Genomic DNA, 22,096 nt, shown 5'->3' with positions numbered 1-22,096 from the left:
TCGTGTAAACTTGGTTGGAAAGAGTGAGCGTACGAGTGCATCTAAACAAGCCCCCATTCTTCCCCAAAGAATGTGCTTCTAAAATGGCATCTACTGGTATGCTCGTTTACGAATCGACATTGTTCAGCACTTACCCGTAACTGTTAAAAACGTATGACTTGGTCTTCCCTCACCCATCGAATTCTTTGGGTAACACCCATATATTCCCGAGTCAAACATCTGAGCTCGGTGTACAACATACGTTGTTGAATTGGTCTGAATGGGCTGAATCGGTACACTCCACCAGTCCACAGAATGAAACAGGCTGTGTGGAATTCGCGCCAAGTTCAATTTAAACCAATATATGGTCGGTCTGGGATATCCCGGAGCTGCGAATAAACCGTTGCCGGAAGAGAAGGGGGACAAAAAGAGCCTGTAGATCAAGTAAATACATTTCTAATACCAGATTTAACATCTTAATGGAATGCTAGTATTTGCCAATCAACCAACTGATTCTACTTCACTATTGAATGTCCATAAAATTTCAAAGAGTTCTCATAAGTTATCGACTGCGAATTCAAGAGCGATTTCTAATTAAATATGAAAGAATAAAAAACAGATTTAACTTCAGCCAACGGCCCTCAGTGGCCATCAGATCAATTGTTTTTTCAATTGGGTCGATGACAGAATGTCAAAATTGTCTCAGATTTCTGGAGAAGAACTTTCGAAAACTTTTTTCGCTTCACCACTGATTATAAACCGAGTAGTGAGACGTCACTAAATAAGATTCTCTACAGCTGTTGTAAGATGTAGTGGTCGGCTACCCATATCGCTTTTGTGAAAAGTTTGTGTTTGTTCGCCTAATTTGATATCCGCCAGCTGTCAAACACCAGTCGTCAGTGTATACACTATTGATCGCCGCACTTTTTTGCTCACATGATGAACGTCATGTGACTTGCTCATGCACGCGGCTTCCGTCTTGGTCGGCCTTGGTTCTCTTGGTGGCTGTTAGCCAGCCAAAAAGTCCAGCATCACTGCAAGGTAAACTGATTAGTACCGTGACCTTAGCATGGAAGTTGAACTCGGTAAAAGTGCGCACTCAGTCCGTCAAGATAAGTTAGTCAATTTAAACTGAATCATACCCAATGCAGCCCAGTGCAGCCCAATGCTCGCGCTACACCAGATGTATCCATATTTACCGATAGCCTCTGTGAAATACTGTTATTAATATCTTTTATGAAGTGAAAAACATGAATGGATGTTGACTTAATCCGTTTTCTAATTCATGAATTCCAACTGTTGGACCGCCGTTCGCAGTCATTAGTGGAATTGCCCATCTGTATCACTTGAGAATTTTTACGCCCAGAATAGATCTGTCTACACTTGGAAGTAGATAATACCACTGTTTTAGGCGCTTCACTAGTGGAGTAACGCTAACAAATAATTTCCAGTTTACCAGGTTGTTGTTTGTTACACGCGGCAGATCAAGTGCGGAGTTGACTTCCGTGACATAACACTACTTATAAGGTTGCCGGAAACTCTTCGAAAGCCCACGACCGGTTTAGCACTTCTTTGAGCGATGCACATATCTGCGAAGCTATGTCCATTTTGTTTGTAGGGTGGAAGATGAGGTCACTGCACGAATTTCTAACGCTCGGATCGCATTTTCTAATTTGAGACATCGATGTCAAAGTTCATATCCCGGAGTCTCAAGAAACACGTGTGCCAAGCTAGAGTATTTATTGTATGGCTGTAAGACGGGGCTTCTTCGGGCAGCGGGGATAAGTCATCAAGTTTTCCTATCAGTAATCACTCAGAAACATTGCTCTTTAAAGTGGCGCCGGTGAATCCGCAACGAGACAATGGAAAACGAGTGTCCTATTGCGCAACGTGGACCTTTATCGATGAGTACTACCAGTACAAGTAGCAACGTTGATTAGGCCAAATGGTGCGCGTGCTGAACCCTCATCTTCAGAATAAAATGTCCGATTTGGAGTGGCAAAAACAGAAAGTGGGCCAATTTTCGACCTAGCCGAGGTCAAACTGAGATCGAAGGACATTATCAAAAGTCTGGGTGCTGTCAGTTAGACCCACCGACAAATATTTTGACCATGATAACTTGGTCAAAAGATTTAAGACCCCTATCATTAGACGAAGTTACTATTGGTAAGAAAGAGAATCATTGACTGTATTTTCTCAGCATGTAGCTCAGTTGCTCCACAGCCAATGGATAGTACATGAAATTCGTCAGTTTATGTCTTTGATACAGAAGCAAAATTCGGTTACGTTTCTGGGGTACATAGCTGGTGGAATATGCTTGAATAAATATTCAAAGGAACGATTGATTCTGTTAAGTAATTTATATCCATCAAAGCACCAAGTAAAGACCGCATAGCCCTCCAGTAATCGCCATGGAGGGGAAAAGCTTGTTCTTCAACCTATCCTTCATGGTTGGGATTGAGACAGAAACTAATGCGTACTTTTGATGAGGTCAACAATGTTACCTTTCAAGCTGTTTATTTGGATCGTCTTGTAACAAGAACAATCAGTCCGCATTCATGACTTTTCACTTCTTCAGGTACGTATGTAACGTAGGTCGTAACGTTCCCCAGTATTGTCCGGAATACCTTCCTGGTAGCACCACAGAGTCATTTGGAAGCATCATCATTGCTTGACTTGTCGACACAGGTCATACGGCAGATAAGAAGTTACATATATATCTGTTTAACTATCTCCGCAAACGTACCCAGGTAACAGCTGAGTCAGTTAATATCAAGCTTCACTCATCCAGCCTATGTAAACAAACAAGTTTAGCCAAACTTTCAGCCGTCGCTTTCAAAATAGTTTTATGAGCGTCGTTTGAAAATTTGATACGTTTTTTATTTAACCATGGTGGGCAAAACAAATTTCCTTTGCTCGTTACTTTTTTTCACCAGACAGCAATAATTAATCACCAACAGCTCATGTGTCCTACTCGTCATCCAATTTAATTCTGTATGTTCTGGGTGCTAAATTTCTTCTGAAGCAATTTCATTCTTTGACTCAGAACCAGGCGCTCAAGAGATGTCAGATCGATAGTGAGGGAGTTATGAATCTGTACCAAGGTACCGAAAACAATAATTGAGAATGTTACCTCAAATTGACAGACATGGCTTGCGGTAGCAATTGAACTTACAAGTGCTATTCTCCAAGCAGCGAAACATGACGGTTTCCTCCTCGTTCACCTTGTCTGACGGACTCACTAACAGAGTAGTCTGTCCTGGGTGATCTAAATGGTACCGAAATGCATCACGTTTCAGACAGCATTTGACAGTCTAATGATAAATTCATCACCTGCAAACTGTTCCAAATGCCTCCACCAAATCAGCCGGAAACCGGAAATTATGTAAATTGGGTCACCTTTTACGGAGCTTACACCTGTGAAATTCAATAACATCCACGGAACAACAGCCTTTGTGACCCTGTGTATAATGTGTGGCCCAAAGACTCATGGTGGAGAAGAATAGGGACAGCTCGAGTCGCTAATATTACTCACCCTTACTGGATATCCAGCTCGTTTGTTGTAGTTTACTGCTGCCTGGTAGTTGGTTGGCTTGCTGAAAGCACCATTGCCCTAAATGACAGAACCAATTCAAATAATGGCGAGCACGTGATATCGAGTGTAAAAGACAAACTTCTCACTTTTATTGTTGTGTGATTTACATAATCAGTCATGCCTAACAGAAAAGATTGCACACATTACTCGTAGGCCGAAAGCTCTTCGACAGCCCGTGACCGGGGCTCATCAAATAGGCGCAGTCCCTGGGGTTCCTCTCAACCAACAAAATTGCACGAAATTCGACAACTACACTTAATTGAATACCAGCCTGCTTTTGACGGGAGACTCGCCCAAAACCCGGCTGAATCTCTCGTTTATGTCATTTTTATTCGACTGAATTTGGTTCAAGTAGGACATAAGGTTGACCGAGACCAGAAAACCATGCTTACGTGATGGACTTTAAGAAGGGCTAAATCAGCCGTGGGATGTCCAAGAGATTTCAACAACTTTATGAGAACTTTATGGCGTTTATACAATATACCAGGATAACTCGAAACTAGTACCAAATGAAGCACGAGGTTGCCTGGGACAGCACATTCATAAGCAAAAAACATCATGAACGAGGAAGCCGGCCAGTTCATAGGTGAGCGGTCCATGTTGACCAAGTTAGTGGGAAATTGTGTGAGTCTCTTCCTCCAACTTACCCAATGTCTGGCGTTCTTTGCCTACTGCACAATGTGACGTTAAAACGGTGACAAGAGGTCGCAATCTTCAGGTGGATGCGAGGATTGCAACTTCAGCTTCTGAAGCTTCTGAAAACTACGATTGCACCACAGTTTTATGAAAGGACTTGCACAAGTGAACTAGAAACTTGTGAACCATGGACAGGTGAGTTAGCTACAGAAATAACGGTTAGAGCGGTGGATAGCTTCTTGCTAAGGGACGTCAGTAAGTTATATCCACTGAAGGTACTGTTCTTGAATCAAGAATAATAAGAACCTCAAGAAAAAGGGTCACAGTGAAATTGAGAAATGAGAAAATATTTGACCAAAGATGTTGGGATACTGTGAACAGGGGGAGTGTTCACTTCTAGCGTTGGTCACATCTGTTACAGTTCATTCGACTGCTTGATTCACGCTTGTTGTCCTCACCCTGAAAGCCCTTATCTCAATTCTTATGGGTCAAAAATGCAAACGTGGTTTCACCCTTCATACCGCGCAACGACCAGTTCGATAAACTCTAAACGTACGAATGTACGAAGCGTACTTGGTGGCAGGTCTCACCACCCTAATCATCAATGCCGATCTGGCTCGCTTCCCATTCTGTCACCTGCTTTTTAAGATTTTCGTTCCCTATTGTGTTAATGTTCCCAATGTACCAAAATGCTATGGTATAATCTTTTATTTTTTTCTGGTTTTAAGGCGTAAATCGCTTCCGTCGCAACTGTTTAGGACTCACTTATACCTGAACATCCATAGATGAGATAAGTTTATCACTGTTCACTAGCGTGTAATTATTGCCGTATCGACTGGACTAAACTCGGACCACTTATCAACAAGTGACTTACTGCTGATCACACAAACGTAGGTTAAATAGCCGCTAAATACCGAGTTTGATGATACCGAGTTTGGAGCTGCTGGTTTAGTCAGCACGGATTTCGACAGGTGAAAACAAGCCACCAACAGCAGGAATGTTGGAGGGCACTAACTGCGATCTGCGTGTGCGGTGTGAACGCCGTGGTGACCAATAGCCCTGTCCCGCGATTTTTTGGCAATATCGCTCAGTATACATCCACATATCCGCCTGTTTGGACCCAAATTACCGCATGATCCAATGAGAAATTATCGGGACCATATGTCTGACAACCCGTGTACGTTTTGTGCCTAAATAAGGATTTGTGGCATTTCACAGTCGGTCTTTCTTGTGAGATTAGCAATAAATTGTTTCAAGTCGACCTCCTGGGAAATCAAGCAGTCGAATCGATCTGACTAATCTTTTTCTTCGCCAATAGTCCGGCCCAAAAAATTATTTCTATGTTGGTTGTCGTTGGCTTGTTCGCTGATCTGGGCAATTTGATTGCAAACGTTTCATCACCAATCGAGGTGACATCATCAGTGCGTTATTGTGAAGCGTAGTAGTTGGTGGTTGCGCCAACCAACAACAACCACAACCACCAACCCAACGTTTGCAATCAACTTGCCCAGCTCAGCGAACAAGCCAACGACCACCATCTACGCTACCTGAGCTACCGACATTTTCCTCTATTATTTCTGTGTGTGCGAAATATCACAGAATTCCATGAACTGATTAAAAGAAAGGTCTATTGATACAGAGCCAACTGTAAGGCAGAACAGACTGAACTGTGGAGCAGACTTCGATAGACTCGGTCATTTGTGCAGACCAGAATGAGCGTGCAGAAGAAAAATTCATCCACAATGATACTTAAATGAGGACATTGAATAATTCAAAGTGAAGGTTTTCAATCTTCAGCAATCCCAAATACGGCGGAAGCAAAGATGGCTTGTTGGCAAATTTCAGATTAGCTTTCTGGATTATGGTCACCATGTTCACAGTCAACGGTACTCACTGGAATACAGTTGTCAAAACTGTCTGGAAGCTTGAAAAGTTGCAAACAGCCGGTCGGTCATAGTCTCCGAGCCTCAGGTTCTTTGTGTAGGCCTATATCCAACATAAACTGTTTTAGGAAAAGTTGCTCCGTGAATGCATCAGGTATGAAGTTCAACAAAGAGGCTTTTCTTTGCTTTAATGCTGCTTTCAGATGAGGTGAACAGTAACTATTCTGGAGGAAGTTCGAGAAGAGGGGAGGAGATTTGGAGAGATTTCGAAAAACCTTCCGTAGATGAATGAAATTGGTTAAGCTTATTTTGCTTCAACGATAAGTTAAGACTTCTGTAGTTGTCACAGCTTTGTCCTTTCTGTTCACCAATGCAAGGTCTTTTGGGGACGAAATTGCCCGGTTCACCTGTATTTCGTTTTACGATATACTTCACCGCTACTAACATTAGTATTCGGGGTGTCTATCAGTAGTTAGAACAAGATCCTTCTGTTTTTCCAGTTTCTTTTCTTCTGAAAAACGGAGGTCCGCAAAACCGAGGTATCCTAATCAGACCGCAAATACACACCGGTTTTCAACAGTAATTTTGAGACGAACGCTAAAGATGTTGACAACAGTGCCTCCAAAAGCTGTTTTTTGGAAATAAATCTTAGTAACACTGATCTGAGAATAAAACGCAGTCCTACAAAAGGAACCAACAAAAAGGGTTGCTGTACACTCTTCGACAGCCCACAACCGGTCTTCCCTTTTTTGGATTCATCAGGTGAATGCAGTCCCCCGAGTTTCTGCCAACCTTATGTTCTACTTGAATCCGAATATTACGAAAATAACGAAATGCATTTATTTGCAAACGAGTTTGGTTTTGATGCAAAACTCTGCTGAATCATAGTTGAATCTCTCGTTTATTGTATTCTTCAACTGGATGCGCTGCACTGGAGGTAGAACAAAGGTCTCTTTGAGTAGTGTGTTAACCGAAACTTGAGATAGATTGTGTGCAGCACATCCAGTTGAAGAATACTGAAAACTGCAGATTCAGTCGGGATTAAGTTGCGTTTCTCGCAAAAGATGAATTGGTATGCATATGAGTGTATTTTACTAGTCCTACAAAACCCAGAATGAGCAAATTTTGCGGCTTCTAAGTTAGGACATGTTGCTGACCACTTATCAGAATGGAAGCCACTGTTGCACCTAACGCTTTTACTCAGTAAATGGAACTGATCTATCAGATGACCGCATTTAAAACGGACAGCAGCACAGACTCACAATGAACAAAAAGGGTGAGTGTCGCGGAACGTCGGTATCCCGTAAGCCACCATCTTGCGTGATCTTTGGATAAACTTTTCATTTCTTGTTCGTCCAAAATCTCGGCTAGATTCTCCACGGATTCCGCATGACATGTGTACTCGCCAAAGTTCCTCTGACTGACGTTTGGGATCACCAGGGTTCTACTATTATACCTTGCCGAGCTATCCGATTGCCCTAGAGAAGCGGAGGAATTGACGGTCCAGTAGATTCGTCGCACGGGCGGGTTACTGTCCGCTCGACAGGTAATTTCCAGGCGCTCGCCCTCGTTTGCCATAACACTTGAGGGAATGAACACCTGAGGCGGGTCTTAAACAGGATGATGAATGATTCTGGGGTCGAAAGTCATGAAAATCAAAGGCATGTAATTTCCTGATACTGGTAAAAACAAATGCAGTACATGCACGAAAAAAACTTACCAGACATGTACTATGTGCTTTGATGTGTTCCCATACACATTTCTGTCACACTATCTAGTCTAACTTAGGCAATTGGTCTGCTAACATCCAAATGGCTACTCAGTCGACTTGAACTGTTCCGATTAAATGTTCCAGCCCGTTGAAATTTTGCACATCGTGCTCTTTGGGTACAAACTTCTATTACGGTTAAACCACAGTAGCTCTATATAAGTCCAAGGGCAATTCATCAAGAGGATACATTCAAATCTGCACTGAACTTATATGAATCATGCTTATGTCCGGCATAATCTCAGCATCCTTTGTGATACTCCTACAAGTCTGCGCGCGTTGTCTCAACATTTCCTATGCATTGAGTTATTTGCTGGTCACGAATATACTGTCACGTTTGAGGTGGGCGGACGTCGTAATGAATTATGCGCATTTCATCAGTTAAAGAACGAGAACTTCAAAGTTGACCTGTACTCACACAGAACACCAAAAGTGAGTTCCCTCCTAGTTTCTCCGATATAATTGCTCGCCGTACAAATGAAATGTTTCACACCGTTCCTGGTAATACCTGGAAGACGCAGATCTGAGGAGTCTGAAATGGGAGGGGAAGTTCATGGTTAAATGGAACGTAACTGTACTTCCTGCTAATTGAGTGGAAGAAATGAAAACGAATGGTGATTTTAAATGCACCAAATTATTTGGCAGTTTCAAGGACTGTGGTGGTGGAGCTAGGTTCAAAAACATACCTGAGTGGGTGAATAAGTCTACAAATCACTGTAGTTTCCTCAACCACAAGCTCGACGTATGCTGCAGATGATGTTGCGATCAAGATGGCTACAAAATGGCTACCAGATGTCCAGGGTTCCATTCCCAGCACGCCCATTGGATATACAATGCTGATGAGCTCTAATAAGAGCAAAACTCTAGTCCAGTATTTCCTTTTGGTGTGAACTCACGCAAGAAAAGGAGGACGATCGTTCAAACGAGAGTGGAGTGACTATGAACAAATCAAAATATTCCTCCCTAAAAGCTACACTACAGTACAGGTATGTGATTTGCCAACGATCACACTGTAGTGCATCCCACAAGGATACAGGACACCAAGTGGTTTTACCCGTGAGTAGATCCAAGATCCATTTCATAATGATGTTCTACCAGGATGATATGAAAATATTCTAAAATACAACACAATATCACCTGGTTTGCAATGTCTATTTAACCGCATGAAAGCTTAGGCTATCCCAAATTAGTCTTAGGGGATTACGTATCGACGTGGGCTCACATTTTCATAAGGATACAATGATAAATAAAAACAATTTTATTAGTGTAGTGACCCCACCTCTAAGTATACCCTCTCCATAAACAGTACCTTTTTTATTCCACTTAACTGTGGTGAAATTTGGCAAACTTATGTCACAGAGCCACCAGCATACAAGCCCTGAGTGGATTGCTCCAGAGGCTCTCATCTGAGTTCACATGTGCGCGCAATCTTATTGCGGTTATTTTCACTCCGCTGTGAGCGTTTTGGCCAGCGATGAGAAATTCACTTACTTAACGTTCGATATGTTGTGTCGAGTCCACAAAATATGATGGAGGTGATGTACGTGGCGTAGCAGGACCAAGGACTATTCTAATTCAAGGTTATCTCGGCTGTAAAATCATTTTCAAGATCTAATCCCTCTACCTCTTGAGAGATTTTTCTCCGAAGCACCTAAAACCACTTTGATTGCCTCTATCTAATAAACGACCATTGGAAGCTGGTTAATCTTCACATATGACGCAACTTTACTCAAATATTGTTTTTGTATTGAAAAGTCATCTGCTGGAGTGCCTGTGAGCTACGTAGCATAAAAGGCTCTTCTCTGAAAATGCTTTGATCAGAGAATGGTTCTGTGAGAAACGTCATGGCACCTGGGTTGAAGTTCAATGTATGTAGGGGACTCTGGTTTTGACTGACCCCTTCCATACAGCTTATTGTTACTCTGCTTTAGATTCCGTATTCGGAACACAATTTATTTGTCACCGTCTCCTAGGAGTTATCCGCCTCAACATTAGTGGAGTCATCCGTACTTTTTCGATGAGATCTGTGCGCTTCATACCAATAGTTACACGTCCACACAAATCTGCATACATGTTTATGTCAGTTCAGTCGGCACGTCTGGCTCTCATTTTAGTTTGTGCTATCAGGTTGCCAGGACAATACAATATCAAATAACTCAAGCTTGTTCTTCACACTGATCACCAAGGTGAAGTGAAACGCCCTCGCTCGTACTGTGCAGCTCAGGGATAGCAGTGTTCGAGATAGTTTATTCTTTCCGCGTGGATTCCATTTACTATGGGTTCTGTTGTATTAGCGAAACAGACAAGAGCATACAAACTTGGTAAAACACATTGAAAATAGTGACAACTCTCTGCGGATCAGTGTGAATATGTTGTCACTGTCGCCACCGAAAACAGTCTTGATAGTTCAGCGTCAGTAGTACAAAAATATACAGTCGCTTCAACATATTGAGACAAAGAGTGAAGTAGCCTAGTGCTCAATATGCTTGCACCTCTGACCCTCATTCAGATGCCTCGGATGGATGCCATTAGTTCCTTTTCACTGCCGTATCTGCAGGTTTCCCTATCCCTATCCTGCAATTTAGATCGCAGCCAGACTTCTCGTAACCTCCACTCTCTTCTTCTAAGTTGTACCTTGTCCGTCTTTTGGTATGCGCCGCACCGAATAAAGCAATAAAGGACAGAACCATTCTTGGTCGACTCTAAGCTCTTCGTATGTCACAGTTGGATGAATGCAGTCCCAAAATGAAGCTATTGCCACATCACCAAACAACCGTGTGCCAACCAGATCATCACAATTCGTTAGTTACCGCGAGGGACCCGCGGGTTGATAGTCTCTAAGTGTGGTATTACGGCCAATTGAGCATGCAGGGTTTTTCGATCGCAGTTCAGTTACATTGGATAAACAAGTCTGTCAGTTGTATTCTCTTTTGTCCGATACCGTAGATTTCTGAGGATGTTATTGGAAAACTTAATGTGGTTTTGTTGGGTCAAAATGTCCTGTGCTATTTGTCTTATATAAATAATAATAATAAATCGTTACGTCAGTAAGCATGTCATTTAATGTATGATTGTAAAATATTCTTGATTTCTTGCCTAGTTTACTGCAGCAGTGAGTTCACAGAGGCCATTTGACGAAACTCACTAGAGACAACTAGGCCTTGTTTGTCGATCCATTTGACACTGGCCGGTGGTTTTCCAAACGCCTGACAGGATTGTTGGATAGCAGCTAGTTCCAGGACTCGCTTGACAGCTTTCTCAAATGGATCGATAACCGGAGCGTCTGGTAAGGAAAGACAATAGGGGGGAGAATATAACTGTACGCTGTTACATGGAAGCATTGGACGAAATCCAGGGATCAGTAGTTGGGTTTGGAAAACTACATAATCGGCTACATTCCCTAAAATACTCGACCGTTCAACCAATTGCCAAAAGTTTCTCTACTTGCTTGTGAGTGTTTGTCCGAATCTGTATCATAGACATGCAGTTGAAATATAGGCCTGTGGCCTGGTCATTACCATGTACCTAATGATGACCATTCAGATGAAGTCGTCTTACTATTTACCAGCATCCATCCGGGGACTGTGTACTCACAACTGCATGCCTCGAATAGGAAGTATCTAGGGGACCCCAGAACACAACACTGAAACGGATTGCTTCCAGTCAGTTTGTATTTTCAGGAATCAGTGTTTCCCGTGGTCAAATTTTGAGATAGTCCCACATGAGGAGAAAGGCTTTTTACCCTTTTCTTATACTACTGGCAATAATCAGTAGTGTGGACCTGTCGCGAACAGCATTCTGACGGTTGGGCTGGGAAGCGGATTTCCGGGTGACCAATATGTCCACGATCGCAATACAATTAAGATCAAAGATCACGGACGCCTTGTACTACAGAGACAAACGTGAAGTTCCAAGGTTTACCAGGGTCAAACATCGTCTTCTAGAATAAAAGGTAACTTTTGCGGCCCGTAACCATATACAAGCAAGAATAAACCGGTCAAACATTTCCACCAAACTCAAAAGCATGGTCCGTTCCGCAGGACTTTCTCGGGGATAATGAATCTGAAGGGGGACAGTTTCACTTCCTCTGTGATAACAGGTTTGTATGAACGAATGCTGGTACACAATCATCCATCTGTTCTTTGTCCCATTTACTAGGATTTACTATATCTAAGTGAGCGTGGCAGCATGATTTTCACTCCTTTTGACCCGGTTTTCTGCAACAGCTCAGTCTTACCACATCTTGTTTGTCTATAGCTTTTCACTACATCATCCACATGAGTGGTTTATTGTCTAAACCCGCGTGCCTTCCTCAAAAATGCGTTGGCTTGAAGTACATCTACCTGGCTTTGCTTTCGCTTTCAATACCCTGATCAGGCCGCTACAGACCAACGATAAATTTGTAAGACCTCAACCCATAGATCTACCAGATTTGGTACGTGAGCTAGTCGGAGCACTTTAGGTTATTTCATTTAACTTGTTCAGGTTTGGTTCGTTAAGCCATTTCCATTTTTGATAACTTCGCTTAACAGTGTAGCGAGAATATTAGTTCTTATTCTAAGGTATCAGCTATTCGCGTATTCACAGTTGACTGACGTGCCAAGATAAGAGTCATTTTTGGACCCAACTTGGTAATTAATCTTGTAGTAAGGTCTGAACATTTGGCTAAATCTGACAATACTGACACATTTGGTCCAAGATACAGATTGGGAAGAGTGCTATGTAGTTGGTATCAGTTTCTGGATGATTGGAGCATCTTTTTCGTATCTATGAGCTTGAAAGGACGTTGCGAAAATTACCGATGATCCGTATAGTTCAGTGTACTTGAACTTTACAAACCTCAGTTTCTTGCAGATAGAAAGTGCCTTTGGCTACTCGGTAGCCTATTGGGCAAACCGATTTGGAGCAGAGATATTCCATTTTCATTATTATTATTATTATTATTATTATTATTATTATTATTTTTATTCACTACACAGAAGCGCACTGTTTATAACGGAAAACACCGGTCACAAAGGACCAGCTGAACTACTGAGAGGTATTGGATAGTCAAGTAAGCCTACAAAGGTCACTGTAGCGTTCAGCCATCTGACAATATGTGGTTGCCGAGCGGAGATTTGTGGATAGTGCGAATGCTATGAACATGTATGAACACAGGAAAGACGGTAGGAGGGAGTGCAAAGGCTCAAGCAATGGCAACCTCACCACTGCGTGAGCAAAGACGGGACCGTCATATCTTCGTTTCCTCATAGAAATGTCAAATAACTGACTCAATTCTGTACTGTGCACTCAGAGTGGCTATGATTGGATTGGTTTTAGCGAGGGTGAAGAGAGGGAGAGCTAGCATATTCGAATGTACCAACTTCAGTGAGTTTTGGTTGGTCAACTGATGTGACAGGCTACCGAAATCGGTAATGTCAGGCACCATAGTGGTTTAAGTGCCGCTTGAAAGCCATTCGGTCTCTATTTTCCGAATTCACTCTGATGACCGTGGTTGACAGGCATCTCTTCACACCGATTAGACACTCTGATCAACAGCATTTGCTCTAAATCCTAGCTAGCTAGCTTCTGACCTCGCGGCGCTCTCTAAGTAAGAGGCCTTGACAGACGGTGACATTGACACATTCAGCACGGCTACTGGTGTAACGGTGATAGCACTGATGGGGAGGTATGTGAGTAGTATGTTTTCTTCTTGTAAATTAGCTTTGGTCTCTTGAAGAGGGAGATCTGTTACGGAATTTGTGGAGTTGCTTTGTAGCATTTGCTTGAACTTGAGTAACAGTCAATGAATATCCAGGAAGGTTCAGGAAGACGCGCTCAAGAGAAGATGGATGTTCAGTTTTTGTAAACAAGATGCATATGAGAGTTTTGCTTCCCTGTCCAGTAGTCTGTAACTGGTCAGTAGCTACAGCCACTTGCAGTGCAAAAAATCAAACACACTGGTCACTTTCTGCCTTTTTTTATCCCGTGTACCTTATTATCACATTTACGACGCGATTAGTGAGGTGATCCATTTGGTCTGACAGTTCAAACAAGTTGCGATGGTGAAGATTGGACAAAATGATTGCATTTCAAAACTTTGCGGTTAAAAAATCTCATCAACGATAAGCTCAGGTTTATGCACAGTATCATTCATAATATAAGTAGCTTGGGCTGTTAGGTAAGATAAGGGACGCTTCGATCGGCGATCGTAAGCTTGTTCCCGTTTCTCCATTGTCCAAAGGACTCATTCATTCATAAATTGTCAAAGAATGGGGTAACAAGGTTTAAACGGACTTTTTGTTACTCGGTGCTCAAAGTTGAGAAAGTGGTTCGTTTACAAGAGAACTTCACTCACATAACAGCGACAACTTCACTGATTCTGAACGCATTTTCCCCACGGAGTTTTCCACCTGGCAGTGCAAAAGCCCATCATCATCCTGATAAGATAGGTTTGTTGTAGTTTGCACATCTAGGTATTGGCTAAAAGGAAGCCAACTGGATTGAGTGAGTGAACTGAAGTTGCTCGTCTGTAAGACTCTTTCTCGACCTGTACGATGGTCTTTTACGGACCACCGGACACGTGGGCGTGGATTGGCACCAGAAACCAAACAGGATACATAGTACTTCTTCCCAGCAATTAGTTGGTGCGTCATGCGATCCAGGTGTGCTAAGGTCAGGTTAAGGGGAGCTTGCACACTCCCAGAGGGTAAGGTTTCTTTGATGAAGTACACACCGATGGGTTCAGTAGGAGGACCTGAAGGAACAGTGATAGGTAGGTATTATATGGTCATTTTTTTCGAATAGACTAATGAATGCTTACTTGGATTTGCGGAGGAATATTCCTAAACAAACAGTACTAAGGTTCATATTCAACCTTAAGTTACGGTCAGGTATACAACCGATGTTTCGCACACACCAGTACTACCACGAAAACTGGTAATTTGGTGAAATATTGGTAGCTCGGGTGAGTTTATTGATTGTTGATCAGATGGCTGTTGAGTGGGCACCCAACTGAGCACTGATGATGTCTCCTCGTATGGTGACGAAACGTTTGCAAGCCAATTGCTAAGTTCGGCGAACAGATCAACAGCCATCTGATCAACAACCAACAGCGAAAACTGCATTCCCGTGATTCCAGCTGAAAGTGTTGTCATTCGGTTTGAAGTTCATGCTTCTATCAAGAACGATCGATACAACCAGTACTTAAGACCACAGGAAGCCAGTCATCATAAATCACCCAATGGTCGACCTGTGGTTCCCCAAAATTATTTTTAATCTGTGGTTGTTTAAAAGATACGTCGGGAACCATTTATTGGTGATTAGATGGCGAATCACAAAACAGAGCTGTCTTCAGCAATAGATATCTCCTCGGTTGGGCCAAAACTTCAACTATTTCACCAGCAGCATGTCTTTATGCAAGCAAAACAGTTGCCTGAGGGGGGGGGGGGGAGGGCCTAATAGTGATAGAATTTCCCGTTCTAATGGCATATTCTAATCATGGCTAAGGGAATTTTCAGGTTGATAGGATTCTTGAACATAACCTCAGAACTTCCGAAACTTACAAGGGAACTGCCAGTGGCCTAAATCATTTCAGGAAGACGAACGAGTTTAAAGGCCAAAAATTTAACCGATCAATAGAACTTTCAAACTGCCACTCAGCGACGACTGAGCGTACTCGGGTGCTCAGGTGTGACATAGAAGCAATACCAATCAGTCAATCCACATCTATAGAACAGCTTGGATTCAAGGTCAAGAGTGCATTTTAAATAACATGACACACCTTGGGACTTTTCTCTTGCTTGTTTGCAAGAAACCTATTGTGTTCTTGTTAGATAGATCTTTTCACTCACTAAGGTTCTGGAGCCTAGATTGGCAGTCAGTTAAAATGGACTAACAACAGGGAAATATGTGCTGTTGGGTAACTGGTTTCACAAAAAACCTAATTAAGGTTACAGGTAGAGGAAAAGTGTTGAGAGATAGCATGAGCTTAGTATCTGAGTAGGTTGATTCGTACTTTTTCAAAACAGAATTAAAGAGAAGATTTCAACGATAGTAGCTCTCAAGAGAAAGGTAACATTCAAAATACGGATACCCGATAATACGGTGAAAATTCTCCGACAGCCCAAGACTGGTTTCGCCCCTCTTGGCGCTCATCAAGTAGGCGCAGTCCTCGAGTTTCCGTCAACCTTGTATTCTACTTGAACCCGACTTGCGCGTAATAAGCGAAATAGATTCATTTGGAATCCAGCTGTATTTCCCGTTCCTGATGTTTCTAAGCAACCGAGTGAGTAGTGTGTCACGTCTATATATGTATCGCGATATCTCAAATATCGTACCAACTGAAAAATGAGGCGGCTTAGTTTGGCCCATTAGGTCGCTTAAAAACATCACAAACGGGAGATTCAGCTGGGTTTTGGCTGTTTGCAGATGAGTGTATTTCGCGAAAATTCAAGGAGAAAAAAGGCGCTAACGTGATCAAGACGTGCCACAGGTACGCGGGAGTAAATGTGAACCGTCAAACAGAGGACCCACAAACAGTCAGGATGACTTCAGCTTTCGGCACACCTCTGCAGAAAGAGTGATAAACGACAGTCGATCTGGGCATTGAATTGAGCAAATTGGTGCGCCGATGGTTGACTAATGCAGCTCTCTGCTTTGCTCCAGAAGGCACAACGGTGAGGTCAACTCGATTTTTGACGAGAAGCTTGTAAGCAGCTTTCCCAGACCAATGACGAACCACACAACTTGAGCTACTGAGATCATTCTCAAAAGAAACCGTAGGTTTTATGTTGAGGTACAGTGATAGGTCATGAACAACGGTCTCTAATTCATCTTGAAGCCATCGTGTCTCTGCAGAAAACGAGGCCATGTGACAAAGACAAGACACTTAAACTAATGCGATAGAATCGGTTCAGAAGAGCTTGGTAAACAATCGGTAGTTTTTTGGGCAACGTTTCGCTTTTGACACAAAAGCTTCATCAGGCCAAGTGAACAGGTCACCAAATTGGCCGGGTTATAAGACAGACGGGGAACCAGTCAGTAAATCAGTCCTCTTCAAACTAGATCAGTGCTGAGTGTCGCCTAGTGTGGTTACCAAAATCTTGAATTGATAGGCTGGAGGAGTTTCAACTTAGTTGAGTGTATTTCTTGAAAACAGTCCAATTTGGGTTCAAGTAGAACATAAGGTTGACGGAAACTCGGGGACTGTGCCTACCTGGTGAGCCCCAAGTAGGACGAAAACGGTCGTGGACTGTCGAAGAATTTTCAGCAATCTTGTGAGCAGTCTCCTTTAGTTCAGATCGTTTTTTATTCCTTGATCTTCCAATTCAGAATGCTTCACTCGATGGTACACTCATAACTCATTCACTCATTACTCATCCTTTACTGACGGCGACCACATCACGTGGCCATGCGAAAGTAATTAGCCAGAACCGTTTAACAAGCAAACCTCTTCCTGGTCATGTGTGAACTAGCAAGTTTTTCTCTTGCCTTTGTTGCGAGGCTACTGATGTTCTTTAAGTAACCGGAGGTAAATTCACTGATCTTCTGGAGGTGCGACATTCCGCGACTAGGGACGTCCTCTGTTCCTGACAGGTCTTCTTGGTAAGGAATTTCGCTTGCTTATTCTTAGAATTCGTGCCTACTTTCTTGTAGTTTGATAGCTTTTACTTTTTTGGAAACCACTTAGTTCGAGGTTACTTGAATTCGGTTGTTATGAATGACACAGACCTGTCATTTTCTCATTCTTTCACTTTACCGCATTAATGTTGATTTTCTTTTCACCGGAAGCTCAGACGTCCGTCTGATTACCTTACAAACCAAGTTTACTAATCACGCTGAAACCTAGATTTGACAGTTGGTTGGTCTGTTCGCTTAGCACGGTAACCGGCTTGGAATCTTTTTCGAAGACACCAGGTTCAACACGGAGTGAGAAACACTAAACTCTGAAGGCAAAGAAACTCCACACTTACACGAGGAGTCGAATAAACTAACAGAACTAGGATAAAAAGCGTCCAGATTTAAAGAACAAATTAAATGAACCGAAATGTATGATCCTCAGCATGGCCCAACAAACACCAGAACTAAGCAGTCCAGGCCAATGTGAACTCTGTAGAGAGAAGTCGTGGAAACCAGCCAACCAGAACAAAAACTAACTCATCATCATCTTCATCGACAGCAAGATATCAGCTTTGAGCACTGATGCTTCGCTGCCGTAAAGGAAACCAAGTACAGGTTAGAAATCAATCAATCAAAATGGAGAAGGTAAAGGCTACCAAAAATAGAAGATAAATATTCAACCAATGGAACTATTGGAAGGCAGACCACAAAGCAACAAAAGCCACAAACGGATCGGTCAGAGCATGAAGGAACAAACGGGAAATTAAATATGATGAACCAAACGAAGGTAAGAAAGGCGAACACCAGGCAACATATGTCTCAAATGAACTGATCAGACCCCATGTGAGATGACTCATAATAAACCAATCACGAAAGGACTCGTAACTAGGCTTGACAAACCATACAGTCGCAGGCAAGAACAGAGGAATTACCCACCCATCTACGCGCTGTTGATGAGTCCGGGCTATCAGTAGTCCAACACGAGACCTGAACTACATGATTGGGGTAGTAAATAAACAAGTGATTACTCAGTTAATAGAAATGAAGTGAAATTTAGGATTAGTATGAACTCACTCCAAACGTGAAATTCGGCTCGTTTTTCAATCGCGTCAAGATTTATCAAAATGTAACATTGAAAGATGCCATCGCAGTGTTTGGAGACATTGTGCAGATGCAGAGTATGAAGCTGCCGAGACTCGATGAGAGCTTTTTCTTCCAAATAATTTGCCGGTCTATTCAGTTGTGCATGGGTCTCCCGGAAGAACTGGAGCGCTCGTTGTTGGTTGACGAACTCGCAATTTTTCGGGGGATCTGGACACCGCACTAGGTCGTCCTCCTGATGCATAAATGCCCAGTTTGTAGGTGGTGGTGGTTTTGAACTGTGTCGAAACCTCCAGATCACATACACACTTGCGTTTGCTTTTGGTGGGTTGGACAACAGACATCTCAAGTTGACAGAATCTTTTTCTCCAATAACAATGGACGAAGGGGTGATTGTGAGCTGGAGCCCTGCAGTTTGCATGGGTAGAGCACCTAGAAATTGTCAAAAATATTTTCCACAGGACTAAGAAAATCCTCTCTCAATTTTTTTTCTCACATGCAGAACCTATTGTGCCGTCAGATAAACACCGTTTTACAGTTTTCGGTACGGTTTGGAAATGATCGGTAAATTTATCACTGGGCAACGTTTTGCTTCTGGCACAAACGTTTCGTTAGTCCAAGTGACTAGGTTGTTCGAGAGTTTAGGGTGAAGGAGAACCAATCAGCTAAGTCAGATTATATCTGTGTTAAGTGTCGGCCAAGGGGTTTCGTGTGTTAGTGTGGGTCACCAAGTGTTAAGCCGATGGGGGATTAGGGTCTAGCTTAGGACCTAGCTCTTCCAGTTTGCTCCAAGTCCATCTGTATGAGTGAGCTAGTGCTACGATAGTTGTGTAATGAAGAGGGATTCTTTCAATTATGGTCGGGTCGGGATCTCCACCCCTTGTTTCCGCTAATGATTTTACGTGCATTGGCAACCACATACAATCATGTGTCAACTCGGCTATTCGGTTGATTTCTTCTGTGCACAACGATCTGACTCGACTAAATCTCGATGAGACAGTACTGCGTACAAGGACTTTGAGTGTGCTGGTGAGCAGTCTAAGACGGTTCCTGTGTCTGTCGGTTTTTGGCAGATAGTAGTTCTTAATTTTCTGCCAATCTTATGTGTTATATATTCTAGGAGGGGTAATTTTCCCGAGGTGGACTCTGTCCTCTTGCTAAATTTGATATATGGATTTAAACTATTAGATAGCCGTGGAAGCTGTTCGCGTTACCACGTTTGATTACAGCAAAGGCATCGAAAACATAACGCCAAAAAGCTGTCGGTGAAGAATGGTATTCGGCCAAGACCATTGGTTCCAAATTCTCTAGATCTAGTTCTTGTGAGTAAGTAGTTGTGTCAAAAACAAACTAATCGAGATTCACACATACTCGTATGCTCTCGACTATTTCATCCACTGTGGGTTGTGTCTGTTCCTTAAGTGTCGTGTCTGCCACTAAAAACTTCTTAGTTATTTCCAGGGTATTGGCCCGAGGAATGTTTGTGTACAGTGAGATTAAGTCAAAACCAACGAGGCCTTCGTCCATCTCCAAAGGAAGTCCTGTGAACTCATACGAATTTCTAATGAAGTTGCTGGATTTCCCTTTAAGTGGTTTTAGCATAGCAGCTAAGAATCTAGCTGGCCCGTGTGTTGGTGCGCCAATGCCATCCACAAGTGATCATCTGTCCTGTGGATTTTTGGCAGTCCGTAGACTCTTGTGTGAATCGTTTATTTTAAGTACAACTTTACCTAACAACCTTAACTTGCACTCAATAATTTACTATGGATCATAAAAATTTACCGTTATTGAAGTAATATAATTACTGGTAATTTTTCTTTAGGGCACATTGACGAGGTGTTGCTTAACCTTTTGAAGATAGTCACTCTTGTCCATTACTACTGTGGCTTTCAAAGACTTCAACTGACTTCGTACTTACGCTATGAAGGCCATTGAATCTGCATTGCTGTATTATTGCCTGATTACTTCACGAGATAGGGGGTTATTAAGTGGAAACATTCGGAAGTTCCACTGTTGCAACAGCATTCTTTATCCAACTCCACATATGACAAATCAAGTTCATGAGCGGTCAGTTTGCGACAACCGTTTTGACTTAATCCTTCCCAATTTAATTGTTGCTGGGCCACAGCTGATTTTCAGAAATGTCATCTGGATTCTCATCGTACGATCTACAGACACAACTGTAAGCCATATGAAGCATCTCACAGTGATTATCTGAACTCCACACATGGACACTTGGGCGGACTTTTGCCAAATCACTTCGGCCAGTATTGTAAATTGCCAACCAGTTAATAAAAAGCCTTTCAAAATGCTAGGGATTTGGCCGAATTTGGAGATGTAGAGCCAATAATAACATTTGGTAGAATACACCCAGTACAGCCAGAAACTTTACCACTCTGCTTATACTCCTCTCGCTAATGGATATCTAATGGGGACTGACTCCAGACTGTTTTGTATATCTGCAAAAATACCAACATTACTTGAGTTTGAGATGCAAAAAGGTCACGGGTGCAAACCAAAGCTATCAACAAAGGTAATCAAAAGGTAAGATCGTAGGGCTAAAACGATTCACGATACCATGCTCCACACCAGAGCAACTCACCACTCCTCATCTACTACATGAATCTGTAAAAGTACTTCCTAAACAGTGCAGTGGCACGTTAGAACGCTACAGCTCTGTGACTCTGTAGACAGCTATTAAAGTTACAAAACTACGTGCAGATACTCGGAGGATATTTATCCGGTGTATCAGATTCTCACTTCTGTCACTCGAGCCCGATGCTTCTCTAACTCTATCGGAAAAGCCGGCTGGACTAAGCTCCCAAGTACTATTGGAAACAAAAAGAAAAAGAATATAGATATGGCGAAAATTTACGAACATATGCAAATATATATCGAGTAACATGCACATGTCTTGGACAGAGTGTGTCAAAAAATATTCGACACATTTTGTCAGGATTCCAACCAGTTTTTTACAGGTCTTCGGAGGCGCCTCAATTGTGCTCCTTTGTTTTTCTGGTGACGTGCAGATAGGGGCGGTAGTTTCCCGTGAAAAACGGCGCCAGATACTGGTTAAGATAAAATCTAAACGAGTGCAAACCATTTATCGTTTCAGATTAACATACGACGAAAAAAATGGCCTCGCTTTTAATTCATTTTTGAACCTCTCCCCTAAGTTTAGTCAGCAGCGTTGCACGCAAAATTCGAATGGATATTCAACAGTCAAACATGTGAATGATCTAAAGTGACTGTGAGTTTAGGTGTTAAGTGCGAACGGCCGTCCGATTGACTTTATATCCATTAACCAGAGAGAACTGTTCACTTAATGGTTCAGCTTTGAGTATTCGGCTAAAGGATCGGCTGGACTGGGTTGTGCAAAGTACTAGCGGCTTTCGTCAATTACTGGAAAAAAGTAACAAATGTTGATAGGTTTAATACGACCAACGTATTGGCCGATTCAGCGAGGCTGTTTGGGTTGGTTCAGTGTCCAAAAATCCGATTCGAATTGTCAGTATATATATATATATATATATA

At 42.4% G+C, this 22,096-nt stretch overlaps 1 protein-coding gene across 1 annotated transcript in view; it reads right to left on the bottom strand.

Moving 5' to 3' along the window:
* The window catches only part of T265_08102 (hypothetical protein), a gene marked incomplete at both ends in the record, with an annotated part of 22,042 nt that extends 3,059 nt beyond the window's left edge, over positions 1 to 18,983 (bottom strand). The window contains 10 exons of the mRNA XM_009173809.1: positions 135 to 368; positions 3,155 to 3,247; positions 5,602 to 5,721; positions 7,356 to 7,703; positions 8,280 to 8,393; positions 11,007 to 11,144; positions 14,199 to 14,597; positions 14,760 to 14,937; positions 16,999 to 17,161; positions 18,532 to 18,983. Coding sequence (XP_009172073.1) covers positions 135 to 368; positions 3,155 to 3,247; positions 5,602 to 5,721; positions 7,356 to 7,703; positions 8,280 to 8,393; positions 11,007 to 11,144; positions 14,199 to 14,597; positions 14,760 to 14,937; positions 16,999 to 17,161; positions 18,532 to 18,983 — 2,239 coding nt within the window. The remainder of the gene's footprint in view (positions 1 to 134; positions 369 to 3,154; positions 3,248 to 5,601; positions 5,722 to 7,355; positions 7,704 to 8,279; positions 8,394 to 11,006; positions 11,145 to 14,198; positions 14,598 to 14,759; positions 14,938 to 16,998; positions 17,162 to 18,531) is intronic.
* Between the last annotated feature and the right edge of the window lie 3,113 nt (positions 18,984 to 22,096).

The sequence above is a fragment of the Opisthorchis viverrini genome (genome assembly GCF_000715545.1).
Source record: "Opisthorchis viverrini unplaced genomic scaffold opera_v5_202, whole genome shotgun sequence".
Lineage (NCBI taxonomy): Eukaryota > Metazoa > Platyhelminthes > Trematoda > Opisthorchiida > Opisthorchiidae > Opisthorchis > Opisthorchis viverrini.
The sequence above is the reverse complement of the archived record's forward strand: the minus strand, read 5'-3'. Positions and strand labels throughout refer to the sequence as shown.